This window comes from Pipistrellus hanaki, assembly GCF_964339955.1.
Source record: "Pipistrellus hanaki genome assembly, chromosome: 3".
Lineage (NCBI taxonomy): Eukaryota > Metazoa > Chordata > Mammalia > Chiroptera > Vespertilionidae > Pipistrellus > Pipistrellus hanaki.
Window position 1 is genome coordinate 1,572,197 of NC_140505.1, and position 26,126 is coordinate 1,598,322.

A 26,126-nucleotide genomic window follows, 5' to 3' on the forward strand; every position below is an offset into this window, starting at 1 on the left:
CGTTTCTCCGTCCTCTCCCCGCTCCGGGCTCCGGGCGCCCTCCCCTGTGAACCGTGACAGCGACCCCGCCCCGCGGAGCCCGGACAGGGAGCCGCACCCCTCCCTGCGCACACACTCCATGCGCCGGGTGCCGCACAGGTGTGGACAGAGAGTGAACAAGACGCAGGAGGCCTGAGGCCTGAGCTCACATTCCAGCCGGGGCCACCAGCAAAGGGAACCTGCTCATTCCTCCCCGGGTGACACCGGACAGAGGCCAGTGCCGGCGGGAGAAAGGCAGCAGGGAGGGCATGGGGGGGGGGGGGTGTACAGTGGGAGATGCGCAGTGGAGGACTTGCAGGGGGGTTACCCAGTGGGGCGCACAGTGGGTTGCATGCAGTCACTGTTACATGCACAGTGGGGCACCCAGGGGGGACACGCCCCCCTCAGCAAGTTAGTGGCCTGTCTGCCAGCTCAGTTTGCCTCCTGGCCCAGGTCTGCACAGGGATGTGTATGGCTCCCTCTAGAGGCCACATGGATGCTGCAGCCTGAGCCCTGGAAGGGCCTGCAGGACCTGGACCCCAGGAGGAGGCAGAGAAGAGCTCAGAGGACCGTCTTCCCAGGAGCCCAGATCAGAGGGCCGGGGGGCGCGAGGGGGGAGAGGGTGGTGCCGGGTGTGAGGGACAGAGCAGGGTCCTGGCCCAGGTCCCGCTCCGCACACAGCACGGAGCCCGAGAGGCTTGTCCCCCAGCCCGCGCTCAGAGGCCCCCCGCCAGGCCAGGCCGGGCAGCTGCCGGCGGGATGAGCTGGAGGTGACACACACACACCCCTCCGCGCTGGGGAAGGTCCGGTGAGCAGAGGGCGGGCAGGGTCCCGCTCCAGCGCCCAGAGTTAAACCTCCTGCAGTGAAGTCGCTGAGAAGGAACCATCTCGGGGGCCAGGGCAGAGGCTCTCCCCGGGAGAGACCGGTCTCGATTCCCTCCGTGACCAGGGTCTGCGAAGACGGGAAGTGCTCAGCCCGGCCGGTCACAGGGTCCCCGGGAGCTCGGCGGGTCTGACGCGCTTCATTTATGAAACATCATTTATTTATGACGACCAGGGCAGCCTCGGGGCGGACTCACTCCGGACGACAGAGCTCCCCGGACTCGGTGACCGTAACCGAGAGGCCCCTCGTCCGGGACGGACCGCCAGGCCCCGCCCACCGGCCCGGGGACCCCAGGCTCCCTGTCAGAGCGATCGGGCGCCCGGGGGTCCCCGCCCAGGGGCCCACCCACTCAGCGCCCAGGGGTGTGGGCGCTGTGCTCCCATTGATAACCGAGAACGGAGACCATCTCTGAACAAGCACAGCCACAGCACCCCGGGTCTCCCCCAGCCGGGCCCCGCGGCCCGGGGACCGGACAGACGGCGGAGAGATGCAGACACGCCCCACTCAGGGTGGACGGGGCACCGCAGAGAGCTGGCACCCCGCGGCCTGGAGCTCCTGACACTGACCCCGAGGCTGAGGGAGCCGGCGCAGGCCCGTCCTCTCACAGACCCCCTCTGCCAACCCAGCCCTCACCCCACTTCTCCCCAGGCCCCCACAGCACAGCCTCCTACACACTCAGACCCCAGGAAGGAAGCCGTAACAGCAAACCATAACGGAGGGTCTTCGTTCCCGTCAGCAAACCAGGGCCCTGAGACGAGCTGCCAGTCTCCATGTCTGTTTGCTGCCCCGCAAACACGCTCAGGACCGTCTCCGCCGCGCTCCACGGCCAGCGGGCGCCTCTGCCCGGAGGCGAAGGGAGAGGCCATCGGGGCCACGCAGGTCCAGGCGTCTGTCCTCCACGCAGGGACCCGTCCGCACCGATGCCCCCAGGGCAGGCGGTACCCCCGGCCCCCGCCCCTGGTCCCTCCTGAACTGCCTGCCCAGAGCTGAGCCCGGCGCTGAGCCCGAGGCACGCAGGGGAAAGCACTGTCCAAGCTCCCACGTCCACTCCGCCGCCGTCCGACCATGGCCCCAGCCGCTCGGCTCCCCGTCTGCTGCTCCGGGGCCCCGGACGAAGGCACAGTCAGCGTGCAGCACTCACCGCTCACGGACGTGGGAGCCACACGGCTCACGGGAGTGAAGGGACACAGCTCACGGGTGTGGGAGAGACGCGGGTGTGGGAGAGACACGGGTGTGGGAGAGACGCGGGTGTGGGAGAGACGCGGGTGTGGGAGAGACACGGGTGTGGGAGAGACACGGGTGTGGGAGAGACACGGGTGTGGGAGAGACGTGGGTGTGGGAGAGACACGGGTGTGGGAGCCACACGGCTCACGGGAGTGGGAGGGACACAGCTCACGGGTGTGGGAGAGACGCGGGTATGGGAGAGACGCGGGTGTGGGAGGGACGCGGGTGTGGGAGAGACGCGGGTGTGGGAGCCACACGGGTGTGGGAGAGACGCGGGTGTGGGAGAGACGCGGGTGTGGGAGGGACGCGGGTGTGGGAGGGACGCGGGTGTGGGAGAGACGCGGGTGTGGGAGCCACACGGGTGTGGGAGAGACGCGGGTGTGGGAGAGACGCGGGTGTGGGAGAGACGCGGGTGTGGGAGGGACGCGGGTGTGGGAGAGACGCGGGTGTGGGAGCCACACGGGTGTGGGAGAGACGCGGGTGTGGGAGAGACGCGGGTGTGGGAGAGACGCGGGTGTGGGAGGGACGCGGGTGTGGGAGGGACGCGGGTGTGGGAGGGACGCGGGTGTGGGAGGGACGCGGGTGTGGCAGGGACAGATCTCAGCGGCCCTGCTGAGCACCAGGCTGGCGATGCCGTGGAGCCGCAGCGGAACCCGTGGTCCCGGGACACCAGCACCGGGAGCCCTCAGCTCTGCCCCGCTGAGTGTAACACCCGCCCGCCCCGGGCCCGCAGGGTCCAGAGAGGGGGGCGGGGGAACAGGCTGCCCCAGGCGAAGGCACAGGCCGCCAGGGCTCGGCTCTGCCTAATCTCCGAGAGCACGCTCTCCCGGAGACTCTCTCTCCCGCCTCCCTGATCAGTCTCCGATGGATTTCCCATAACGCACTCCGCCTCCTCCTCTGTTTATAAAGTGTGAAAGGAGGTGAAAGCCGCCATTCCACGGAGCATGGTCCCGGAGCCCGCCTCTGGGCAATCACGGACACTTTGGTCGCTAAATAAACTCTCACACATGCTTTACAGGTTTGACGGCTTCTGCGTTAACTTTCCCGCCCACCCAGCTCAGTCCGGAGCCCCCAGGCTGTCCCCGGGCCCCCAGCCCCTCACACCTGCCCGGCTTCTCGCTCCGGGCACAGTGGCCAGAACTGGGGGAGAGGGTTCAGGGTGTGTCACCCTGGCCCCGGGGAGAGTGGGGCAGGGGGCGTCCTGCCTGAGGGTGTGTGAGGCCCTGGGAAGCAGGTGGCCTGGCCCAGCGGAGGCCGTTTGGAGCGTTAATTAAAGGTCTGACCGGAGAGCAGGCTGGCTGTTAACCTGCTCGTTCTGTCTGGGTGACATAACTGTCCCATCGCCCTGGCGAAGGAGGTGTCCCTCCCTGATCTCGGCGACAGGAACACCTCCAGTTCAGGACCCCCCTCTGTCTCCTGAGCCCCCGGCAGACGCGGACGGACCTTGTGATTCTCGCATTCCGTACGGAGCCCGGCTCAGCGCCTCCGTGGTGAGCGAGCACGGCCACGCCCGGTGCCACGCGTGGGACACGGCCGGCGCCGGGAACCCGTGGCGGATGTGACATGTTCCCGCCCGGCCGCGGCCCCTGTGCCCCCCTCTTCCCACCAGCACGGCCTCCGTCGCTCTCCCCGCGGTCCCATCCCTCACTTCTCAGTGACAGAGCCAGCTGCCCGCAGCCACAGGCCCTGGGACAGACTCTCCCCCGATCCTCAGCTGCGAGAGCTAAGTTCTCAGTCTGCAGCCCTCAAACAAGAGCACGGCTCGTCCCAAAGTCCATCTTTAAAAAAAAAAAAGAAATCGTGGTAGCCGAAACTGGTGTGGCTCAGTGGATAGAGCGTTGGCCTGCGGACTGAAAGGTCCCAGGTTCGGTTCCGGTCAAGGGCATATACCTTAGTTGCAGGCACATCCCCAGTGGGGGGTGTGCAGGAGGCAGCTGATGGGTGTTTCTCTCTCATTGATGTTTCTAGCTCTCTATCCCTCTCCCTCTCTCTGTAAAAAATCAATAAAATATATTTTAAAAAATAAACCGTGGTAAAGTCACACATACACATCCCTTAAAAGTTACCCCACCCCCGGACTGTCTCTAAGCGTGGGATGCAGGGGGCTGAGCACAATCACCCCTCCATCCGCGCCGAGAACTCCCCAAGGCTCTCACCTTCCCAAACTGACACTCCCACCCACTCCTTCCAAAGCTGACCTTTGTTTGTTTGTTTGTTTACCTTCACCCGAGGATGAACAAGATGCATATCTTTCCATTGATTTTTAGGGAGAGTGAAAGGGAGGGGGAGAGACACACAGAGAGAGAAACACCGAAGTGAGAGAGATACACCAATCATCACCTCCCAGAGGCGCCCGAACCGGGGCCGGGGATCGAGACTGCGACGGAGGTAGATGCCCTCGACCGTTCGGAACGGCACCCTGGGCCCTCAGCCCCCAGGCCGGCGCTGTCACCGAGACACACAGGCTCGGCCAGAGTTCAGCTTCTTAGCCAGCACTCCGGAAAGCCCTCTATACGCCCAACACAGCCCGAACGGCAGCCCGTCCGCAGGGACCCCTCGGCCATGGAAACGCAGAAGCAGCAACCGCGGTGTCCGAGCCTCCAGTTCCCAAACCTTTCCAAGATAACGAGGCGGCTTCGGGCCGTTAGATTAACGTACGGCAAAACCCAGGATTCTAAGACCTCTCCATTCCCAACGAGCGGACGCTGTCTCAGAGATCATTCCACCCACGCCTTTCCTTCACGTGGGCCTCAGTGTCCTCCCTTTTCCACACCTGACCTCAGCGCCTGGGGCCTTCCGAGTGAGACTCCCCGGCCCATAAAACCTTCTCCCGAAACTGCCCAGCGGGCGAGCCAGCCCTCAATCTCAACGGAAACACCGTCCGTCCGTCCGTCCGGGGCCCGGAGGCGGGTGCGTGGACCCTCCTGAACCGCACATAGAACGTCTCCGTTTGGCCACATCTCCCCTGTGAACGTGGGGCTTTCCTGTAGAACCGACTGTCTGCGGATACGGAAGGATGCCTCTCCGGATCAAACACCCACTGAGGTCCCGGCGAAGGGGGCGGCGCTCGGACAGACGTCCGCGGACACGGGAATCCCTCCGGACGGCCTCACCCTCGCTGCCCCGCGGAGCCCGGTCTGCGACGTGTGCTGTCCCCAGGGGAGCCGTCATGGATGTTCACCATGAATGAGTGCATCCCGGAGAGAGCCGCCCGGAGCCATGCACCGTGTTTCAAACAGGCATCCCAGCCGCCCGGAGACGCGGCGTCACACTGAGACACACCGCCTGCAGGACCCGTGGGACAGCTCCCCCCACTCGGGTTCTGTCAGGTTCTTAACTTTCAAACAACAAAGTCCCGCCCTGACCAGTGTGGCTCAGTGGATAGAGCGTCAGCCTGTGGACTGAAAGGTCCCAGATTCGATTCCGGTCAAGGGCATGTACCTTGGTTGTGGGCACGCCCCCAGGTGAGGGGTGTGCAGGAGGCAGCTGATTGATGTTTCTCTCTCATCCATGTTTCTAACTCTATCCCTCTCCCTTCCTCTGTAAGAAATTAATTATATATATATGTCTCATATGTAAAACTTTCAACAATAAAGAATTATTAAAAGAGAAAAAGACAGGAAGGAAACATAAATAAATAAACACATAGAAAGGCCCATAGTTTGCTTTTACTTTTCCCCAAGTGTGCACCCCTCCCGGGCACCCTCTGTCCCCGCGGTGACCCTTGGGGAGGTCACCGGGCACAGGGCCCCCAGGACAGGCCTCAGGCTTGAGCTGAGGTCCGAGGTCTGAGACAGGGCGTCTGCCCGGCTCCCGCCGGACGGCGCGGGAAGCCGATGGCACGCCCTCCCGGGCGTCCAGGCGGCAATCGGTGCTTCTCCGTAACCAGCACCCATCACCGGCACCAGAGAACTCCCAAACGCAGGCATCCAGCGCGGAGACGCCCGTTCCCGCGGCAACCCCACCTCGGCCACCGGAGGCCGGCCCCCCGGTCTCGCTCCCGTGGAGCGGGCGGGCCTTGGCGCTTCCTGCAGAGACGACGGGACGGGACCGGACAGGTGCCCGGCGAAGGCTCCCCCGCCCGCGCCCGCCGCCAGCACTCACCCGTGTTCCTGTCCGGCGAGAGGCAGCAGTGCTTCTGCAGGATGCCGGGCAGCACCTGTGGGGACAGGACACGGTTACCGCCACGGACACGCCGCACGGGCACACTCTCCAGAGAGACCGCCGGCCCCCAAGGCCCCGGGGGCCGCAGACGGCTGCCCCGCGTGCAGCCCGGAAACCCTGCCGGCTCCGCCGCGTCCCTCTCGGGCCCGCGGTGCGGGAGGGAGGCGGGCTCCCGGCGTCTGCCCAGGAGAGACCTGCTGCTTCCGTGGACGTTTCGCTGACACGCACGTCCCGTGGCCACTCCTGTGACAGGAAGCGCAAGCCACTGCGAGTCTGTGCACGTGGGTGCATGTCCATGTGATTGTGTGCCTGCATGTGTGTGCGTGTGTATGCATGTTCATGTGTGTGTGTGTGTGTGTGTGTGTGTGTGTGAGTGGTGAGAATCACGGACCACCCGCTGCTCTGCTGCTGACTGCTGGGCCGTCACAGACGCTGAGGCTGGGACCGGGCGGCGGCTGGACTCCCTGGATTCCTCCGTTGCCACAGGAACCGCCTGGCTCCCAGACGCCGGAGCGGTGACCGGAGGCAGCGGTGGCCCGCGGGGAGAGCTGCCCCCACCCCGCCCCGAGGGGACGGCCTCGCACGGAGCCGGGCCAGGGGGTTCCAGAGGAGCAGACGGTCCTGGAGGCACTGCGGGCGCACAGACGGGCGGGATGGAGGGCAGGACTGGGGGTGGCAGCGTCCCTGTGAAGACTGGCCTCCGGGGGGCGCCCACAGCTCCCGGCCCGGCCTGTCCCTCCCACCATGAGCACCGGGGCACACGCCGCTCCATCTGGCTCATTAACCCATCAGCGTGCTTGGCGTGTGAGAGCACTGGAGTGCCAGACCGCACGCTCTGACACACATCACAGACCGGTCACTAACGGCCTCCTGGCAGCTCCCGGGCCTCCTCCCTCTGCTGCGCTGGAAACGGGAGCTTTCCAGAGGCGGAGGGGAGCGTGAGCGTGTGTGACTGTGCGTGCGTGAGAGTGTGTGCAAGTGTGTGTTTGTGTGTTTATAGGCAGGTGTGTGTGTGCATGTGAGCAGTTTTATGTGTGTGAGTCAGTGTATGTGACTATATTTGTGTGAGTGTGTGTGAGTGTGTGTGTGAGTGTGTGTGTGAGTGTGTGTGTGTGAGTGTGTGTGAGTGTGTGTGTGTGGCAGTGTGTGTGTGAGTGTGTGTGTGTGAGTGTGTGTGTGTCAGTGTGTGTGAGTGTGTGAGTGTGTGAGTGTGTGTGTGTGAGTGTGAGAGTGTGTGAGTGTGTGTGAGTGTAAGTGTGTTAGTGTGTGTGTATGTGTGAGTGTGTGTGTGTGTGGCAGTGTGTGTGAGTGTGTGTGTGTGTGTGTGTGGCAGTGTGTGTGTGTGAGTGTGTGTGTGTGTGAATGTGTGTGTGTGTGTGAGTGTGTGTGTGAGTGTGTCAGTGTATGTGTGTGTCAGTGTGTGTGAGAGTGTGTGTGTGTGTCAGTGTGTGTGTGTGTGTCAGTGTGTGTGTCAGACCCCTGACAGGGCCCCGGAGCAGAGGGAGGAAGGAGCGCTCCCGGGAGTGTGCGGGGCCTGGGGGCAGGGACCTCCCAGGGGTCACCGGGAGCGGCAGGAGGGACAGGGGCTCAGGAAGGAGGCGGAGAGGGAGCGCCCAGGAGCTACCAAAGTAACCCCCCCTTGGTCTCACAGACAGTGGCACGTAGGTTAACTGGACGACAAGCACCTGTGTGCATGCGTGTGTGCGTGCACACCTGAGTGCGTGTGCACGGACGTGCGTGAGGCAGGGTTTCCTCCGGGATGTCCCCACCGTCCTGCATCCACGTCGCTGCGAGGAGCCGTCTCCGCGGTGACAGACACGCGTGCGCCAGGGCCAAGTGCCACGACCCGAGGGCCGGCCCAGACGGCGGGGACGGAGCAGCCACGGCGCCGGCCGCCAGCGTGGCCGCCAGCGTGGCCGCCAGGAGGCGCAGCCGGGCCCCAGGGCTCTGAGGGAGCCGCCCGCCAGGTGAGGGGCGGAATGATATTGCTCCGCTCCGTTTCACAGCTTACTCTGGGGTCGAAGCGGCAGATTGCTTGCTCCCGATAAGAAGGGAGCTGTGTGGTGGGCGGGGAGCAGAGACGGGTCCCTGGTGCATTTGTTTCTAACCTGCCCGATTGCCGTTCCCTTTCAAACACAGCAATCAGAGGAATGGGACAGAGAGAAGCCAGATCTCTGGGGAGGACCGACCACCAGCCACAGGGCAGAGAACACTGACCACCAGCCACAGGGCAGAGGCCACCGACCACCAGCCACAGGGCAGAGGACACTGACCACCAGCCACAGGGCAGAGAACACCGAGCACGACCACCAGCCACAGGGCAGAGAACACTGACCACCAGCCACAGGGCAGAGAACACTGACCACCAGCCACAGGGCAGAGACCACCAACCACCAGCCACAGGGCAGAGGCCCCCGCCCTGTATGGAACTGGTGGCCGAGGCTCGGCAGGGAGACCAGGCAGGCGTCACCATGGGGAGCTGGGAGCTCACGTAAGGATCACCAGTTGCGTTTCTGGAAAGCACACACCCTTTCCTGGGCTGATCACACCACTGCATTGTCTTTAAAAGAAACGACACGGGAGCTCTGGCTGGTGTGGTTGAGTGGATAGAGTGTCAGCCTGGGAACTGAAGGGTCCCGGGTTCAATTCCAGTTGAGGGCACATGCTGGGTAGCGGCCTCGGCCCACAGTGAAGGGCGTGCAGGAGACAGCTGATCAATGATTCTCTCTCATCATGGATGTTTCTATCTCTCTCTCCCTCTTCCTTCCTCTCTGAAATTAAAGAAATAAAATTAAAAAAGAAAAGAAATGACGCTTCAAAACCTGTAGGATGGTGTCCCTCGCGAGCCGTGGCGCAGGCTCCCGCGAATGTCACTGGAGAACGAACAGGGTGGCAGTGACTCCGAGCATCCCGCTCACAGAGGGTCCTGGCAGGAACCGCCGCTGTCTGACCGGAGGTGGCTGACCCCTGCCTGTGGGCCCTCACGCGTGGCCCACGCGTGTGCTGGGAGGGATGCTGCCATGCAGGCATGCTGGGGAGGCTGAGCAGAGTCTCCCCAGGGACCCTTAGCAGACACCCCCCCGCCCAGTGTCTCCCCGGCACGGCCAGCCATGTCACCAGGATGGCGGTGTGGACACAGACGGACAGTCGCCTGGACAGAGTCCTGTGTGTGACCTCGGACGCCATCTCTGGTCTGACGCAGACACAGAGAAGGAGTCCAGGCTGAGAGCTGCCACAATTCGCCATTGAAACATACAATCTCCACTCACATTATAGAACATGTGGAGAAGCAGCATGACCCACACACCAGGGAAGACACTGGTGAGAGAAATGCCTGTGAGAGCGATCAGTTATTGAAGAAGACTTCATGGTCGCCATTTTCTTTTTTTCAAATATATTTTTTATTTGACTTTTCACAGAGAGGAAGGGAGAGGGATAGAGAGTTAGAAACATCGATGAGAGAGAAACATCAATCAGCTGCCTCCTGCACACCCCCTACTGGGGATGTACCCGCAACCAAGGTACATGCCCTTGACCGGAATCGAACCTGAGACCCTTCAGTCCGCAGGCCGGCGCTCTATCCACTGAGCCAAACTGGTTAGGACTTCATAGTAGACATTCTAAACACGCCCACAAAATTAGTGGGAACTGTGGGTGGGAAGTCAAGGAAGGCTGGACCCAAGGAGAACACAGTAAAGAGAGAGGAGTTATCCAAACACAGGGAAGTCTGGGGTCGTTCGGTAAAACAATGAAAGTAAAACCCACTTAAGGGACTCCACAGCAGATCTGGACCGACAGAGGAAAGAATAAAGGAATACGCTTGAAAAGAGACGGACAGAGATTACGCAAGATGAAGAAAAAGGAGAAAGCAGAATGAAGAACAAGGAAGAGGGCCTCGGAGAGGTGGCGTGACACAAAAGAAATAACCAAAAATCGATATTGGCGGGGGGGGGGGGGGGGGGGGGGGGGGATGGACACGAAAAAGTTTAAATGCAACATTAGAAAATATCCACTTATACTAAAAAGCAGTGACGAGGAATAAAATAGTGAAAAGGAAAAAGACTCAAGAAAACAGGAAACAAAAGGGGAAATGGCAGATGTAAGTCGGAAGATAACAAAATAACAGTAAGTGTGAGTGGACGAAACAATCCCCTCAAAGGCATGGACTGTCAGAGTAGATTTAAAAAACAAACAAACATGACCCAGCTCTATGCTTCCTGGGAGACGCCTGTCCATCCACAGACCCCGGCGGACAGAAAGAGACATCTCGTGAGAATCCAACCCCAGGAGCCAGGGCCCCGGAGCTGATGTCAGACAAACAGGCTGTAAATCAAACCGTCACGAGATAAAAGGGGTGTTTCGGAATGACCAAAGGGTCAGTCGGTCAGAAACATGTAACCATTGTCAATACACATGCCCCCTGTAACAGGAAAACAACATACGTGAGCGAGGACGGACAGACACAAAGGAAGATGCTCAATGAAGCCGCTGAGGACTCCAGCACCTCACTTCCCACAGGGGCTGGTCAGCTGGACAGGAGACGGAGGGTGTGGACACCATCATAAATCAACGCGGCCTAGCGGACACCGGGACCATCCCACCCAAACACGCAACGGAACGTACTGTAGTCTCAAAGGCACATGAAACGTTCCACAGAACAGGCCACACGTGGAGCCGTAAAACAGAGCTCCACATGTGGACGAGGACAGAAATAACCCATCACGTTCTCTGGCCATATAGAATCCTATATCATAAAAGCCTGATATGCTAAGTGTCCAACCATTTGTTCGACCATTTGACCAATCCCTATGATGCACACTGACCACCAGGGGGCAGACACTCTGACCGGTAGGTTAGCTTGCTGCTGGGGTCCGGCCGATCGGGACTGGGCGAGATGGGCCAGGCATGCCCTGGGGCCCTCCCACAGTCCCTCCCCAGCCCTAATCATGTACCAGTGGGGTCCCTCGGCCTGGCCTGTGCCCTATCACAAGCCAGAACCCCTCGGGGGATGTCAGAGAGCTGATTTCAGCCCAAGCCTCGCAGGCCAGGCCGAGGAACCCCACCAGAGCATGAATCCATGCATCGGGTCTCTAGTAAAATTAGAAATCGGTAATGGGGAAAGTTAGGAAAGTCGCAAATGCGTGGAAAATTGCTCACTCCTAAATAATCAATGGACGGAGAACAAATCAAAAGGGAATTGCTTTGAAATCAGTGGAAATGAAGACACACGTAACAAAACGTACTGAGTGCAGTAAAAGCAGTGCTTAGAGGGCACTGCACAGCCGTGAAGGCTAACCTCCCGCCCTGAGACACTGGAAGAAGAGCAGCAAAGGGAACGAGAGCACAGCAGGAAGGGGAACTACAGATGGAACAGAAACGTTGAAACAGAGAATATAAACACACAAGAAAAGGGAGCCCAAAAGCTGGTTCTGCAAAAAGATCGGCAAAACGGACAAACCTTTAGTTAGGCTGACCAAGAAAAGAAGGGAAGGCTGGGGTTTCTGGGACCAGAAATGAAGGAAGACATTGCCATAGACCTTGGAGAAACGAGAAGGTGTGCATGCCAACCCCCGGATACCTTAGGTCAGTGGTCAGCAAACCGTGGCTCACGAGCCACATGCGGCTCTTTGGCCTCCCGAGTGTGGCTCTTCCACAAAATACCACGTGCAGGCGCACACGTACAGGGCCACTGAAACTCTGTGGCCCCTGCGCAGAGGTCAGTTTTCGGCTCTCAGAAGAAATTTCAATCGTTGTTCTGTTGATACTTGGCTCTGTTGACTAATGGGTTTGCCGACCACTGCCTTGGGCGGAAGGGACACATTCTGAGAGAGATAAACGCCCATAACTGACTCCAGAAGAAACAGGCACGGAGCGTGAGCCTCTGACACGTGAGGACAATGAGTTCACAACAAAGCATTATCCACCGAGGGAAGCGCGGGCCCACGCGGCTCCGCCACGGAGTTCTGCCGAAACTTTAAGGAGGAACCAGTACTAATGCTCCACAGAGCGTCCCCCCAAAAATGCAGAGAGAAGGGAACACGTCCCAACTCACTTTAGACCGGTTGACCCCGACACCAGAATCAGACAGAGACATCCTAAGAACAAAAGGGGGGAAAAGGCTGCGGATCCATTTCGCTGATGAATGTGAATGCAAAAACCGTCCATGACCCAGCGACGTATAAAAAAACGATCATACGTTCTTGGTAATACTCAACACGCTCAGACAGAAGGAAACGCCCTCACTGATGAAGGTCAGGTGCGGGAAGCCCGTGCCCACATCCCTCCCCACGGAGGACGGCTAAGGGCAGGAATGAGACAGGGTGGGGCTCTCGCCAGCCCTGTCCAGCCTTGTCCTGGAGGTCCTGGCCAGGCAGCCAGGCAACGGGGGGGAAATGAACGGCCTCCAGACGGAAACGGAGGACGGGGAGCCATGAATCTGCTGATGACATGCTCACGTGTGTAAGCAATCCTAGGAAATCAATTAAAAACAATTAGGGTAAACGAGTTCGGGAAGGTTGGAGAACACCAGATCGATGTAAAAAAATCAATTGTAATTTTATATACTCGAAATGAACAATCCGAAAATGAAACCAAGGAAACAGTTCCATTTACGGTGGCCCTAAAAGAATGATAGCCCTCGCGGGTTTGGCTCAGTGGATAGAGCGTCGGCCTGCAGACTGAAGGGTTCTGGGTTCGACTCCGGTCAAGGGCACATGTCCCAGGGTTTTGGGCTCCATCCCCAGTAGGGGGTGGGCAGGAGGCAGCAGATCCGAGATTCTCTCTCATCATTGGTATTTCTATCTCTCCCTCTCCCTTCCTCTCTGAAGTCAATAAAAATACACTTATTTATTTTTTGTTTTTATTTTTTACTTCTTTATTAATTATGGTGTCACATAATTGTCCTCATCCCCCCATTCCCATCCCAAACCCCTTCCCATGTATGCCCAACCCCTGTTGCCCATAACCTCTGGTTAGGCTTATATGCATGCACACAAGTCCTCTTTCTCCTCTTTGCCCCCACCCTCCCCTGCCTTCCCTCGGAGGCCTGACAGTCTGATCGCTGCTTCTCTGTAAGAATAACAGACCCAGGGATACATTTCCCCAAAGAAGTGAAGAACATACTCAAAAAAAGACAGAACGTTGTTGAGCGAAGTCAAAGACCCAAACACGCGGAAAGCCATCCCTGCTGGAAGGCGTCCCTGGGTGAGGTGGTGAAGCTGCTCCGAGACCCAGGGTCCCGGGCGACCCTCCCAGGAGCCCACGGCCCTCTGCAGAGACAGACAGGTGGTTCTAAGTTCACGCGGGATTTCAGAGGCCAGAACAGCCGGCACCAGCTTCCAGAGGACCACCAAGAGGAAGGACTCGATAGCAACAGTGATCTAGGCGGTGTGGTACCGGCCCAGAAAGAGGCGGAGGCAACACCACAGAGCTGAGAATCCAGGCTACACCCGTTGTCACCGGGAGCGCCAAGACCACCGGATGGCGCCAGAGAGCCTCTCCACCAACAACGGGGAAGGCGGGGTGGCTCAAGGGTTGGTGCTGACCAAAGAACCAGGAGGTCACAGTTCGATCCCAGTGAGGGCACAGGCCCAGGTTGGGGGCTCCATCCCCAGTGGGGGGCCTGCAGGAGGCAGCCAATCCATGACTCTCTCATCACTGATGTCCTACTCCCTCTCCCTTCCTCTCTGACATCAATAAAAAAAATACATCTTTAAGGGGGGGAAATAATCAAGTGGGGCCCTCATCTCCTACCATGGGCAAAACCCAGCTCCAAATGGAGAGAAGACCTTTCTGTGAGACCATCAAACCCTTCGGGGGAAGCTCAGTGCAGCTTCAGGACTCCGATCCGGCAGGGACTGGCGATGGCGAACAGACGGCGAGGCCGACCGAGGGCGCGGACGCGGGGGCGAGTGCGGGACGCGGAGAAGCACCCACCGACACAACGCGATCACAGCGCCGAGTGTCACGCGTGTAATGCCACACGCGCGCGTTCTCCACAATCACAAAACGCTCTCGTCGTTAAAAATTAATTAGTGAACAGAGGTTCTGAAAAGGAACAGGTTCGTACGCACGCGCCGACATAAATGAGCTCCGCTGGAAGCGCTGCCCCACGTGGGATCAGTCCCTCCCACGGCCACAGGGCGCTGAGGCCGAGCGCCGGCCTGCGGGGGCGGGCGCCGGGCGGGGACGGGAGGAGCACAGGGCTCCTTTCGGTGACAAGGTTCCAGACCGTGGCGATGGCGGCACGAGGGGAAAATCGCAGGGTGTCCACGTGTCCCGCGGGAGGCGGTGGGTGTCTGCGTGTACGTCACTCACACTAACCCGGGCAGCAGCGGAGTCTGAGGGCCAGTGTGGTGTGGCGTCTCCGCCTCTCCCAGGGGTCCGGCTTTGAGACCCCCAGAGTGAGAACGGGACGGCGGAATAGGACCTCACACAACAGTGAAGCCCTGAGGACAAGCCCCTACACGTCTGGGGAGGAAGGGAAGAAAGCACACAGAACACACAGGAGGGAGCCACGTGCGCTACATTTCGTAAGTTTTTATCTTTATTTTTTCACTCCCCACCCCAGGATATTTTCCTAGTGATGCTGAGAGAGAGGGAGAGACAGACACATCGATGGGGGAGAGACACAGCCGTTCCCGGGGTAAAACCTCGGCGATGGTCACTCGTCTGTGGAACACGGTGAACGACGTAAACTGAGGGACAAAAACAGAGACAGAGACGCATCGAAGAGACCGTCAACCTCAGAGGGAAGGGGCAGGCAAGAGGCTAGGAGACCAACCAAAGGGCCTGTTTTCCGCATGCGAGAACCACGGACACGGACGGGGGTGAGGGCGTGTGCCAGGGCAGCAGACGGGGGAGAGGTCGATGAGGGGAAAGGAGACTTGTTGCAGAAACCGGTGTGGCTCAGTGGATAGAGCGTCGGCCTATGGATTGAAGGGTCCCAGGTTCGATTCCGGTCAAGGGCATGTACCTTGGTTGCCGGCACATCCCCAGTGGGGGTGTGCAAGAGGCAGCTGGTCGATGTTTCTCTCTCATCGATGTTTCTATCTGTCTCCCTTCCTCTCTGTAAAAAATCAATATAATATATTTTTTAAAAATCAATTTGCCATGAACATCATAAGAATAAATATTTCACTCACAATTCGGGTGTTCTTGAATATTTTCCGTCGAAAATTCTCACGAAAGAGATGATTTTTTTAAAGCACCTATAGACGCTTATGGCGTACAAAGGGTAAGAACATAATTGAAACACCAAGAGGAGCCTTGGCTGGTGTGGCTCAGTGGATAGACCACCGGCCTCAGACTGAAGGGACCGGGGCTCCATTTTGGTCCAGGGCTCATGTCTGGATTTCGGGCTCAGCCCCCAGCAGGGGGCGTGCAGGAGGCAGCCAATCAGGATTCTCTCTCAGCACTGATGTTTCTATTTCTCTCTCCCTCTCCCTTCCTCTCTGAAGTCAATAAAAATGAGTTTAAGAAGAAAAGAAAAATGTAACCGGATGACTGCTTGTTATTGGCTTTAAAACGCAGAAGCCATGGGCACGTGGTAGTATGCGGGCTTCCGTTCAGCACGGCTCTGCTTGTGACATGCAATCATGTTCCTATTTTAGCTGTGAGAGCAGAGAAGTGACTAAAAGTCTGAGTGAGAGCAACAGTTCTGAGGAAGCAGGCGCCACGGACAGGCGTGGCCACGGAGCGGCCACGGAGCGGCCACGGAGCGGCCACGGGGCGGACACGGAGCGGACACGGAGCGGACACACGCGATCGCCGAGAGCGAGGGCCCGCTGTTCGGCAGCACCGCTGTCGGGAAGGCAGGTTTATTCCAAGAGGACAACCAGCCAGCCTCCGCGGAGCGGCCTGTCTCCTAGGAGACCGAGCCCTCAGCCCTGCTCACCACGGGCGTGTTTAAAGGCACACGTATTTTTTATCCTAACAGACCCGGCCAGCGTGCCGTCACAATGCAGGGTGTACGAACCTTTTTAAAAAAATAAATAATAATAAAGCCACCATCCTGGCCATAAAAACAAACCTCCCGTCATCCCGACCCACACGGAGATGGGGCAGCAGGGCCCGGGTGCCACATGGAGCTGCTGTGTGAAGGGACGTGGCTGAGCAGCTGAGAGCGGCGGTTCTGTCTGAACCGCCTCAGTCCCCACCCTGAGGCCTGCACCCCATCCTGTCCCCGCACTGAGCCCCACACTCCGTCCCCTCCCCGAGGCCCGCACCCCGTCCGCACCTCGAGGCCCGCACCCCATCCCCACTCCGTCCCCACCCCATCCCCTCCCCGAGGCGCGCACCCCATCCGCACCCCGAGGCCCGCACCCTGTCCCCATCCTGTCCCCTCCCCGAGGCCCCCACCTTGTCCCCATCCCGTCCGCACCCCGAGGCCCACACCCCGTCCCCTCCCCAAGGCCCACACCTGTCCCACCCCTGCCCCCGAGGCCCACACCCCGTCCCCACCCCGTCCCGTCCCCGCAGAGTGCACCGGCCCTCAGGTGCGTTGGGGTGAAGCCTAAGCCCGTGCGTACACGGTGTGGGAGCGTAAGGTCCCGGACGGCACATTGCAGACGGAGGACGCACGGGGAGAAGAACGCGGGCGGCCACGCTGCAGCCACCAGTGGAGGACAAGGCGGTGACGGCCCAGGAGCCGGCCGCCCCGCACGCCTGCCCGGCTCTCTCCTGGCCCCGACCCCGGGCGGGAGAACCCGCTCACACGGACAGAGGGACAGGCGCCGGGCGTGTCGCACACGGAGTGCAGGCCCCGGGGCGGCGGCACAGGGAACCGCCACGGCCGCCGGGTCACGGCCGCTGAGGGGATGTCAGGGCAGCGGTGAGCGCCAGCCTCCCGGGTGCGCCTTCCCGGAAACCACGCTGACAGGCACACGGGAGACCTCTGACAGCCCCGTGGCCGTCCGGACATTCCGGTCCGGAAACGTCTCCCGAGGAAACCGGTGGCTGGCCGGGGAAATGCGCCCGAGCGTGTGTGTGTGTGTGTGTGTGTGTGCATGCGCATGTGTGTGTGTATGCGTGCATGTGTGTGTGTGCGCGCGCATGTGTGTGTATGTATGTGTGTATGTATGCGTGCATGTGTGTATGCGTGTATGTGTGTGTGTGCATGCATGGGTGTGTGTGCTTGTGTGTGTGTGCGTGTGTATGTGTGTGTGTGTGTGTGTGTGTGTGCCCGCCGGCCCGGGCACTGCTCCCGCCACCGTTGCCCGCCTCGCGGTGCCGCCCGGGACACACCTCGCAGCGGCCAGACCGTGTCACCACACGGCCGAGGAGCGCTGCCCTCAGGCTGTCCCTCTGTGTAAGCACCTGGGGCTGGTCCCGTCACGTATGAGTGTCCATGTGGGCATGTAAAGAACATGGGAGAACACGAAAGTTAACCTACCTGGGCGGTCCCCATGCTGGCCGGGGGTGAGGGCCACGGGTGCGGGCCGGGGTGCGGGCCGGGTGCGGGCGAGGGCGGTCGCCGGCAGCCGCTGGGAACCGGGAGCTACGGCCGAGCCTCAGACGGCGGGAGGGCCTAGGGCGGGAAGGGACAGAAACGGGAGAATTGATAAACAGGATCGATAACCTCCCCGGAGGCGGGGGGGGGGGGGGGGGGGAGGGGTTGGGGTGGGGGGAGACAGATCCACACCCAACCAGTGACGGCAGGCGATCACGCCCTCACCAGGAGCAACAGCCCGGCCAGGGCCCTACGTCACGGGCAGCCCGCACACGTTATGAGAGAGCTCGGATCTCTGGCAGCTGGAATTGACAGCACACAGGCCTCACAGCCTGAGGATTCTCCGGCCCAGAGAGAAGAAAGCCCACGGCGCCCACGGCCACTGCTCCCCACGGCCCCACGGCCACTGCTCCCCACGGCGCCCACGGCCACTGCTCCCCACGGCCCCACGGCCACTGCTCCCCACGGCCCCACGGCCACTGCTCCCCACGGCGCCCACGGCCACTGCTCCCCACAGCCCCACGGCCACTGCTCCCCACAGCCCCACGGCCACTGCTCCCCACGGCCCCACGGCCACTGCTCCCCACGGCCCCATGGCCACTGCTCCCCACAGCACCCACGGCCACCGCTCCCCACGGTGCCCACGGCCACCGCTCCCCGTGCACTGAGAAGCGGCGTCGGCGAGCGGCGGCCAGGCCGCGGGGACCGGCAGACCACGGAGCAGGAACGACGTTCGGGGTGTAAACAGCTGCTCCTGTGTCTCCAGGAAAGGGCGCCACGCCCAGAGGAAGCTGCGTGGGACCTGAGAGGAAGGAGTGGTCGTAGGACACGTGGTGAGTTATAAAACGCGCTGCTCCCGGCCCGAGGCTACGGAGCACTGAACCACCGTCTCCCCTAAAATGCAGGGGTTCCCAGGCAGGGCACACGCCCAGGTGCGGGGTTCAGTGCCACGTCAGGGCGCTTACCGGAGGCAGCGGATGGACGTTTCTCTCTCTCATCAATGTTCTATCTCCCTCTGCCTCTCCCTTCCTCTCTCTCTTTCTCAAATCGATTAAATAATATATATATATATATTTTTAATTTTTTACAGAGAGGAAGGGAGAGGGATAGAGAGTTAGAAACATCGATGAGAGAATCATCGATAGCTGCCTCCTGCACACCCCCTACTGGGGATGTGCCCGCAACCAAGGTACATGCCCTTGACCGGAATCGAACCTGGGACCCTTCAGTCCGCAGGCCGACGCTCTATCCACTGAGCCAAACCCGTTTCGGCTATTTTTTTTTTTTAAAGGAGAAATGTGTTACTTATTCCAATCCTTGTAGCTCCTCTGAGTCTCAGGTCTCTCTGCTTGCATCCTCGGGGTTCGTTCTCCTGCTCAGAGAGACCCCGCTTTTCTCCCCACGTGGTCTCCGTGGGTAAACCTCCACGGCCTCGCAGGTCTAAGTGTCTGCATTTTGCCCTCAACGCTGAGTGACGGACGAGGCACAGGATTCGAGACGCTGGCAGCTGTTCCCAGAGCCACGCTGCGCGGACCGTCCCGGGAGCAGTTCCGTCCCCGAGCACTACAGACTCGCTCCTGCCCGGAGGCCACGCTCCACGGGAGAGGCCCGGGAGCTGCGTGTCACCGTGCTCCTTCCGGCCCAGCGGGGGGCCCAGCGGGGGCACAGCGCTTCAACCTGAAAACAGCCTTCCTCCCGTTTGGGGGAATGGCCAGCCATCTTATCTCAGATACCGATTCACGGCCTTCCTGCCGATGGCCTCCTCCTGAGGCGTTTATTGGGGAATCTCCTCCCGGGCGGGGCCACTCGCTCAGTCGCTCGCCCTGCGGCTTCGTGGCCTCCCGTGGGCGTGTCTGCTGTCAATCCCAGGACCGTCTTCAACTCGACCTTCTGGCTCACTCGCTTTCTCAGCTATGTCTTGAGTTTCCATTTCAAGGGCTATCTATACTAATGAAAGGGTAGTATGCTAATTAGACCGGGTCAGCCGGACAAGCGTTTGCTTAGCCTCCTAATGAATGACCAAAAAGATCACCCGCAGCACCAATGCACCTGACCGCGCTCCGCCTCCAGTGCTGCGAGAATCCTGCCATCAGCTTACACACGCAGAGTCACAGAGCGGATCAGACGGAGGGGTCTGTTTTTAAGAGTTTTCTCTGCCTCACAAGGTACGCTGGGCGGGGGCAGGTCCCGGACAGCCTGCGGGTCAGGCCAGGGTTTCAGAGACAGAGACTGACAGAGACAGAGACAGAGACAGAGACAAACAGAACGAAGACAGAGACAAGGACAGAGATGAACAGAGACAGAGACAGAGGTGGACAGAGATGGACAGACAGAGACAAACAGAAACAAAGACAGACAGAGACAGGGACAGACAGAAACAAAGACAGAGACAGAGATGTAGACCGACAGAGACAGGAACAGACAGACACGGACAGACAGAAACGGACAGAGACAGAACAAACAGAAACAAAGACAGACAGAGACAGGGACAGAGGTGGACAGGTGTCTCTGGCACTAAGGAGGTCACTCCCAATCCTGGGGACCCGATGAGACGCCGCCCAAAGGTGTTTGCAGGCTGGGCCCTGCTGACCTCACGCCCACAACAGGAACCGCAGGCCTTGCAGGCGGGGGGGGGGGGGGGGGGGGGGGGGGGGGCGGGGGGAAGGTGTTTGCAGACAAGTGGGGCCCGGCTGTGCCCGTGAGCCCCTGGCCACTGGCCGCTGACCACGAGGCCGGGAGCCCCGAGGGTCCCCGAGAAGACGCACACATGCAGAGACGAGGGCCCAGGGTCTTCCTGATGGGCCGCCTGGGGCAACCAGGGGCCTGCGGGGCGGGGGGGCGGGGGGGCAGAACCACAGGAGAAAATCCCCCAAATTCAAGGGAAGCAGCCGCTGGAGCTGGGAGGGCGGGGCTGATAAATGGGAATCGCAAGCCAGCCCCACCCCCCACCCCCCACCCCAACTCGGGGCTGGGACGCAACCCCACGCCACAGGGAGCGGGACACAGACCCCGAGAGGGACGGCCGCACGGCGGCTCTGGGCCCAGGCCCGTGGACTCGGGCTCTGGCGGTAAAATTAGATCCATGTGGGAATACACATATTTTTAGTCACCCAGGGCTGCGCGCGTTCCCACTCACAGATGTTACAGGATGCTCCTCGGAGCAGCGGCCGCGGGGAGGAGCGTGGGTAAGCCGGGCCCTGTGGGGAGGAGCCGGCGCTCAGGGAGGCAGCCAGGGGAGTGGGTCACCGGGGACCCGCAGCCACAGCTAAAAATAACGGGCTCCGCCCGCAGCCTCTCACCCCGGGTGCGGCAGGGCCGGTCCCGCCCTGCAGGGAGGACTCGGTGCAGAGACACGGGTCCGACGGGAGACCCACGCCCCCACGTCAGGGGAGATGCAAAGATTCTCGGCAAAACAGCAGCACCCGGAGGCCTCCGTGCGTCCCCACGGAGCTTCACGCCCACCTGGAAAAGGGCTCCGTCCGAGCATCGCTGCTTTTGAAATACTTTTATTGGTTTTTAGAGAGCGAGAAGGAGAAGGCTGGAGAGTCAGAAACATGGATGAGACAGGAACGTCATGGACCGGCTGCCTCCTGCGCCCCCCACACTGGGGATGCAGCCTGCAGCCCAGGCCTGTGCCCTGACCGGGAATCAAACCAGAATATGGGCACACACTGGGAAGCGCAGTTTCTCAATTTGTGACGGAGATTCTAAACCTGTGGTCGGCAAACTCCTTAGTCAGCGGAGCCAAATACCAACAGCACAACGATTGACGTTTCTTTGGGGAGCCACATTTTTTAAACTTAAACTTCTTCCAACGACACTTCCTCAAAACAGACTTGCCCAGGCCGTGGTATTTTGTGGAAGAGCCACACTCAAGGGGCCAAAGAGCCGCATGTGGCTCGCGAGCCGCAGTTTGCCAACCATAGTTCTAAATGATTAAAAAAAAAAAAAGAAAAGTTTTACTTCTCCGAAACTGGTTTGGCTCAGTGGATAGATCGTCAGCCTGCGGACTGAAGGGTCCCAGGTTCAATTTGGGTCAAGGGCATGTACCTTGGTTACAGGAGGCAGCTGATCGATGTTTCTCTCTCATCAATGTTTCTAACTCTCTATCCCTCTTCCTTCCTCTCTGTAAAAAATCAATAAAAAATATATATATATATTTTTTTAAAAAAAGATCTGCTTCACTCCCTCACCGCTCTTAGCGTGCAGCACGGAGCCTAACACAGACAAGTCTTGTATGTCAGCGGGGAGGAAGGGCAGGACAGAGAGACGTTACACTGAACTGGGAAAGTGTCTCCCCAGGAGACAGCCGCCCGTCCCTCAGGGTCCCCGTGGGTGCGCCCTCCTCCTCGGCGAGAAGCAGAGCCCGCGGCCCGGGTTCCTCACTGCACTGCCCGGGAGGCAGCTCCGCTCCGAGCAGATGCAACGTAAGCGCTTTGCTGCCGCAATGACCCTCCGTTCCTGGAACCCCTTCGGGAATAACTGTTTTATTAATTAGACGATAACTCCATTATATCATCTTTCAATTATGTTAAAAGCAAGGACTTGGAAAGGGGCAGTGATTTCCACCCATTTGTTACTGTCATTACCTCTGCCCACTGGGCGGGGGCTCTGGGCCGGCCTTCCCGGGCCCCACCTGGGACACCCGCCAGACTCCGGGCAGAGAGGCCGCTTCTCCTCACGCAGCCGGGGAGGGGAGGGCGTGTGAGACCGCGGAAGAATGATGTGCGAGCATCACTCAAACTCCTTCCCAGACCTATCTATCCTGAAAAAGCACCTGTGAAAATTAAAATGAGAAAATTAATTTCCTTAAAACTCCTGTATCTTGTTCTCCATTTAAAAAAAATATTCAGCCCCGGTCCGTTTGGCTGAGTGGATAGAGCACCAGCCTGCGGACTGAAGGGTCCCGGGTTCGATTCTGGTCAAGGGCACGTGCCTGGGTTGTGGGCTTGATCCTCAGTGGAGGGTGTTCAGGAGGCAGCCAATCAATGATTCCCCCTCGTCATTAATGCTTCTATCTCTCTCTTCCTCTCCCTTCCTCTCTGAAATCAATAAAAATATATTTAAAAAAACAAACATTGAGCCCAGCCAGTGTGGCTCAGTGGTTGAGCATCAGCCTGTGTACCAGGAGGCCTCAGTTTGATTCCTGGTCAGGGCACATGCCCAGGTTGCAGGCTCCATCCTCAGTAGGGACTGTGCAGGAGGCAGCTGATCAATGATTGTCATCATTGATGTGTGTCTCTCTCTCCCTCTTTGAAATCAATAAAAATATATTTTAAAAAAAACTTGGTGCATTTAAGAGTAAGCATCTCAGTTCTGTGAGAAGTGATGACGGAACCATGCCAAAAATCCTAAAATCAGAGTCGGGAAGGCCTGTAGAGGGCGGTCTCACGCCTAGCACATCATGTCAGTTACTCCAGGCAGGAAGTACAGCTCCTTCACCACCTCAGCAGAGGAGGAAGATTTTCCCCTTGCCCAGCAACAAGCCCAGCCAATGGAAACAGTGCAGCTCAGCCAATGAGAAGCCATCGTCCCCTGCCGTCTAACTTTCCTCCAGTGAAGGTTCCTTTTCCTGTTGCAGCGACTTCCTGTCTCACCCTCTGTTCTACAAAAGCCCACTGGCCTGTGTCTCACACACACACACACACATGCACACACACACACACACTGCTGGCTGGATGAGATGCTGGCCTAAATCTTCTCACAAAGCCCATCGCCCTTCTCCGAGCGTCCTGCTCAATCCTGGTCATTAACCGTGCGAAGAAACAGGTAATAAAACAAATAAAACCGCGCCGTGGTCAGAAACGGGCCATAAAACAAATTCCCTTTCCTCGTACAAACGTCCAGAAACGGAGTCTGTCTTTGAACCAGCTTTGTAAACTCCGGACACAGTCCTCGGCGACGGTGTCCCTCTGGACAGACAACAGCACAGGGTCATCTGAAGCCAGAGAACAAAGACTACGCCAGGGCACGCAAACGCAGTGCCCACCTGCACAGCGTCCTCGCCGAGTCCCAGGAGCAGGGGGAGGTGGTCTGTGCTGTTTCCAGCCTTGAGGAGCGGCCGGCCGGAAGGCCCCTCGGCGGCGCAGGCGGGCGCAGGGATGGTCCGGACTCGGTACTTCACCAGGTGGGGCGGCCGGGGAGGGTGGCACGCGCAGGGCCAGGCTGCCTCGGCCATGGGATTATTTCACAGTCCAGTTGTCTCCTAGGAAAAGCAGCCCTGGGGCGGCGCCTGAGGGGGAGGGGAGGGGAGCAGCTGCGCCCAGTGCGGTGATGGACTGCATCCCTGTGGCCGGCTCAGTGAGGAGCTCAGCAAACAGCACGGAGCCACCGGCACACCCTGAGGTGCCTGGGGTGCGACCTTATTTCTTTTTTCCTCTTTTTTATAATGAGCTTCTGTCCGAACAAACGCTGGGTAAGAACGCTCTTCCTTTATTTTTGTTTACTGACTTTGTTAATCCTCACCCGAGGGTATTTTCCCATTGGCTTTTAGAGAGTGGAAGCAAGAGGGCGAGATCGAGAGAAACATCGATGTGAGAGAAACACATCGACGGGTTGCCACCTACACGAGCCCCGACCAGGGCCTGGGCCAGGGAACAGCCTGCAATAGAGGCACGTGCCCTGACCGGATTCGAACCCGGGACTTGTGGGTCGGCAGGCCGAGGCTCTATCCACTGAACCACACAGGCCAGGGCCCCACCTTATCTCTCGTCACCTGAGAGCTGATCAGGGAGAGAGACCCCCAAAGTGCCCTGGAGGAGGTCTAAGAGACACTCACGGGCCCTTGCATGCCTCCGGCAGGGTGTGCGTGGAGACAAGCTCCGCACGGAGCACGGAGAAGCCGGGACCCTCCGCGGAGACACGGCGGGTCACGGGAGCGGGGGGATGAGGCGGCGGCTGGGGGACCCGCACGCAACCTGTAATCCACCCGGTGACACGCGTGGGGCGGAACGTGTTTGTGTCCCGACTATCTCATTAAGACTTTATTTTTTTAAATATATTTTACTGACTTTTTACAGAAAGGAAGGGAGAGAGATAGAGAGCTAGAAACGTTGATGAGAGAGAAACATCGACCAGCTGCCTCTTGCACACCCCCTGCCGGGGATGTGCCTGCAACCAAGGTACATGCCCTTGGCCGGAATCGAACCTGGGACCTTTCAGTCCGCAGACCGACGCTCTATCCACTGAGCCAAACCGGCTTCAGCTCATTAAGACTTTAAATATTTGCCGAAACCAGTTTGGCTCAGTGGATAGAGCGTCGGTCTGCGGACTGAAAGGTCTCAGGTTTGATTCTGGTAACGGGCATGTGCATTGGTTGCGGGCACATCCCCGGTAGGGGGTGTGCAAGAGGCAGCTGGTCAATGTTTCTCTCTCATCTATGTTTCTGGCTCTCTGTCTCTCTACCTTCCTCTCTGTAAAAAAAAAAAAAAAAAAAAAAAAATCAATAAAATATATATTTTTTTTTAAAAAAAAAGACTTTAAATATTTTATCCAACATGAAAATTAAGTGGTGCCAAGAAACTCATCGCTGAGGGTGGCTGCGCTTAGAATATCGACTCACAGGGGCCGTCACGTCACGGCGGGTGAGGTGCTGGTAACGCGGCGGCAGGCAGGGGGAGCGCACCTGTCCTTTGTCATCGATTCCGGGTGCAGCCTGCAGCCCGGTGTTCGGGAGGAGGACTCGGCGGGGCGCCTGCGGACACAGCCCGCGCTTAGACCTTAACTGAGTCCCAGCGCGCAGGAGCGGGCCCGCCTGCCTCCTGAGTGACAGCAGTGTGACCGCCTAAATGTGTTCAGTGCTCCCCAGACACACAACTGTAGCACGAGAGCGGGTTAAATAATTTACCGCAGAAGATGCTAGCAAACGCATGCCAGTTCTCAGGGGGAAGGGGGTCTGAGGGGTGCGGGAAGAGACAGGACAAAAATCTTACACTATGGATGGAGACAGTGGTGGGGGTAAGGGCATGGGGTGTGGTGGGGAAGCAGGTGGAGGGGAGCTATGCGGGAGGGAGGAACACCTGAGGTAATCTGAACAATAAAGACTTATTATATAAAATAAAAATAAGAAATTAAAAAGAAAGAAAGAAAAAACACATATGCCAAGCAATGGGGCTGTAGTTCCCGTAGCAACCATTAGGGGGCCCTTGACCCATTCCGCCTGGGGTAGGGGTGTCGAACTCAATCAGAGAAGGGGCCAAAATCTAAAATCCAGCCTAAATCGCGGGCCGAATGGTTTACTGAACAGTCATAAACTGACAATGTCATAAACTGACAGCGGAGTGCAGTGATGACAGCGCGGTGCGGGCCACATTGCAAGGCCCGGCGGGCTGGATTTGGCCCGCGGGCCTTGTGTTTGACACATGTGGCCTGGGGGCTGGGGATGGGCTG

At 59.2% G+C, this 26,126-nt stretch overlaps 1 protein-coding gene across 5 annotated transcripts in view; it reads right to left on the reverse strand.

Moving 5' to 3' along the window:
• The window catches only part of DLGAP2 (DLG associated protein 2), a 148,764-nt gene that overhangs the window by 104,537 nt on the left and 18,101 nt on the right, over positions 1-26,126 (reverse strand). For 3 of the 5 annotated variants that reach the window (XM_084878335.1, XM_084878336.1, XM_084878333.1), the window contains exons 2-3: positions 17,682-17,816; positions 6,230-6,284 (exon numbers count right to left, since the gene is read on the reverse strand). The exons of 1 other annotated variant lie outside the window; for it this stretch is intronic. In XM_084878335.1, the coding sequence (XP_084734461.1) occupies positions 6,230-6,284; positions 17,682-17,696 (70 nt within the window). In that variant the 5' untranslated portion in view covers positions 17,697-17,816. The remainder of the gene's footprint in view (positions 1-6,229; positions 6,285-17,681; positions 17,817-26,126) is intronic. One more of the 5 variants, XM_084878334.1, reaches the window with a different exon arrangement.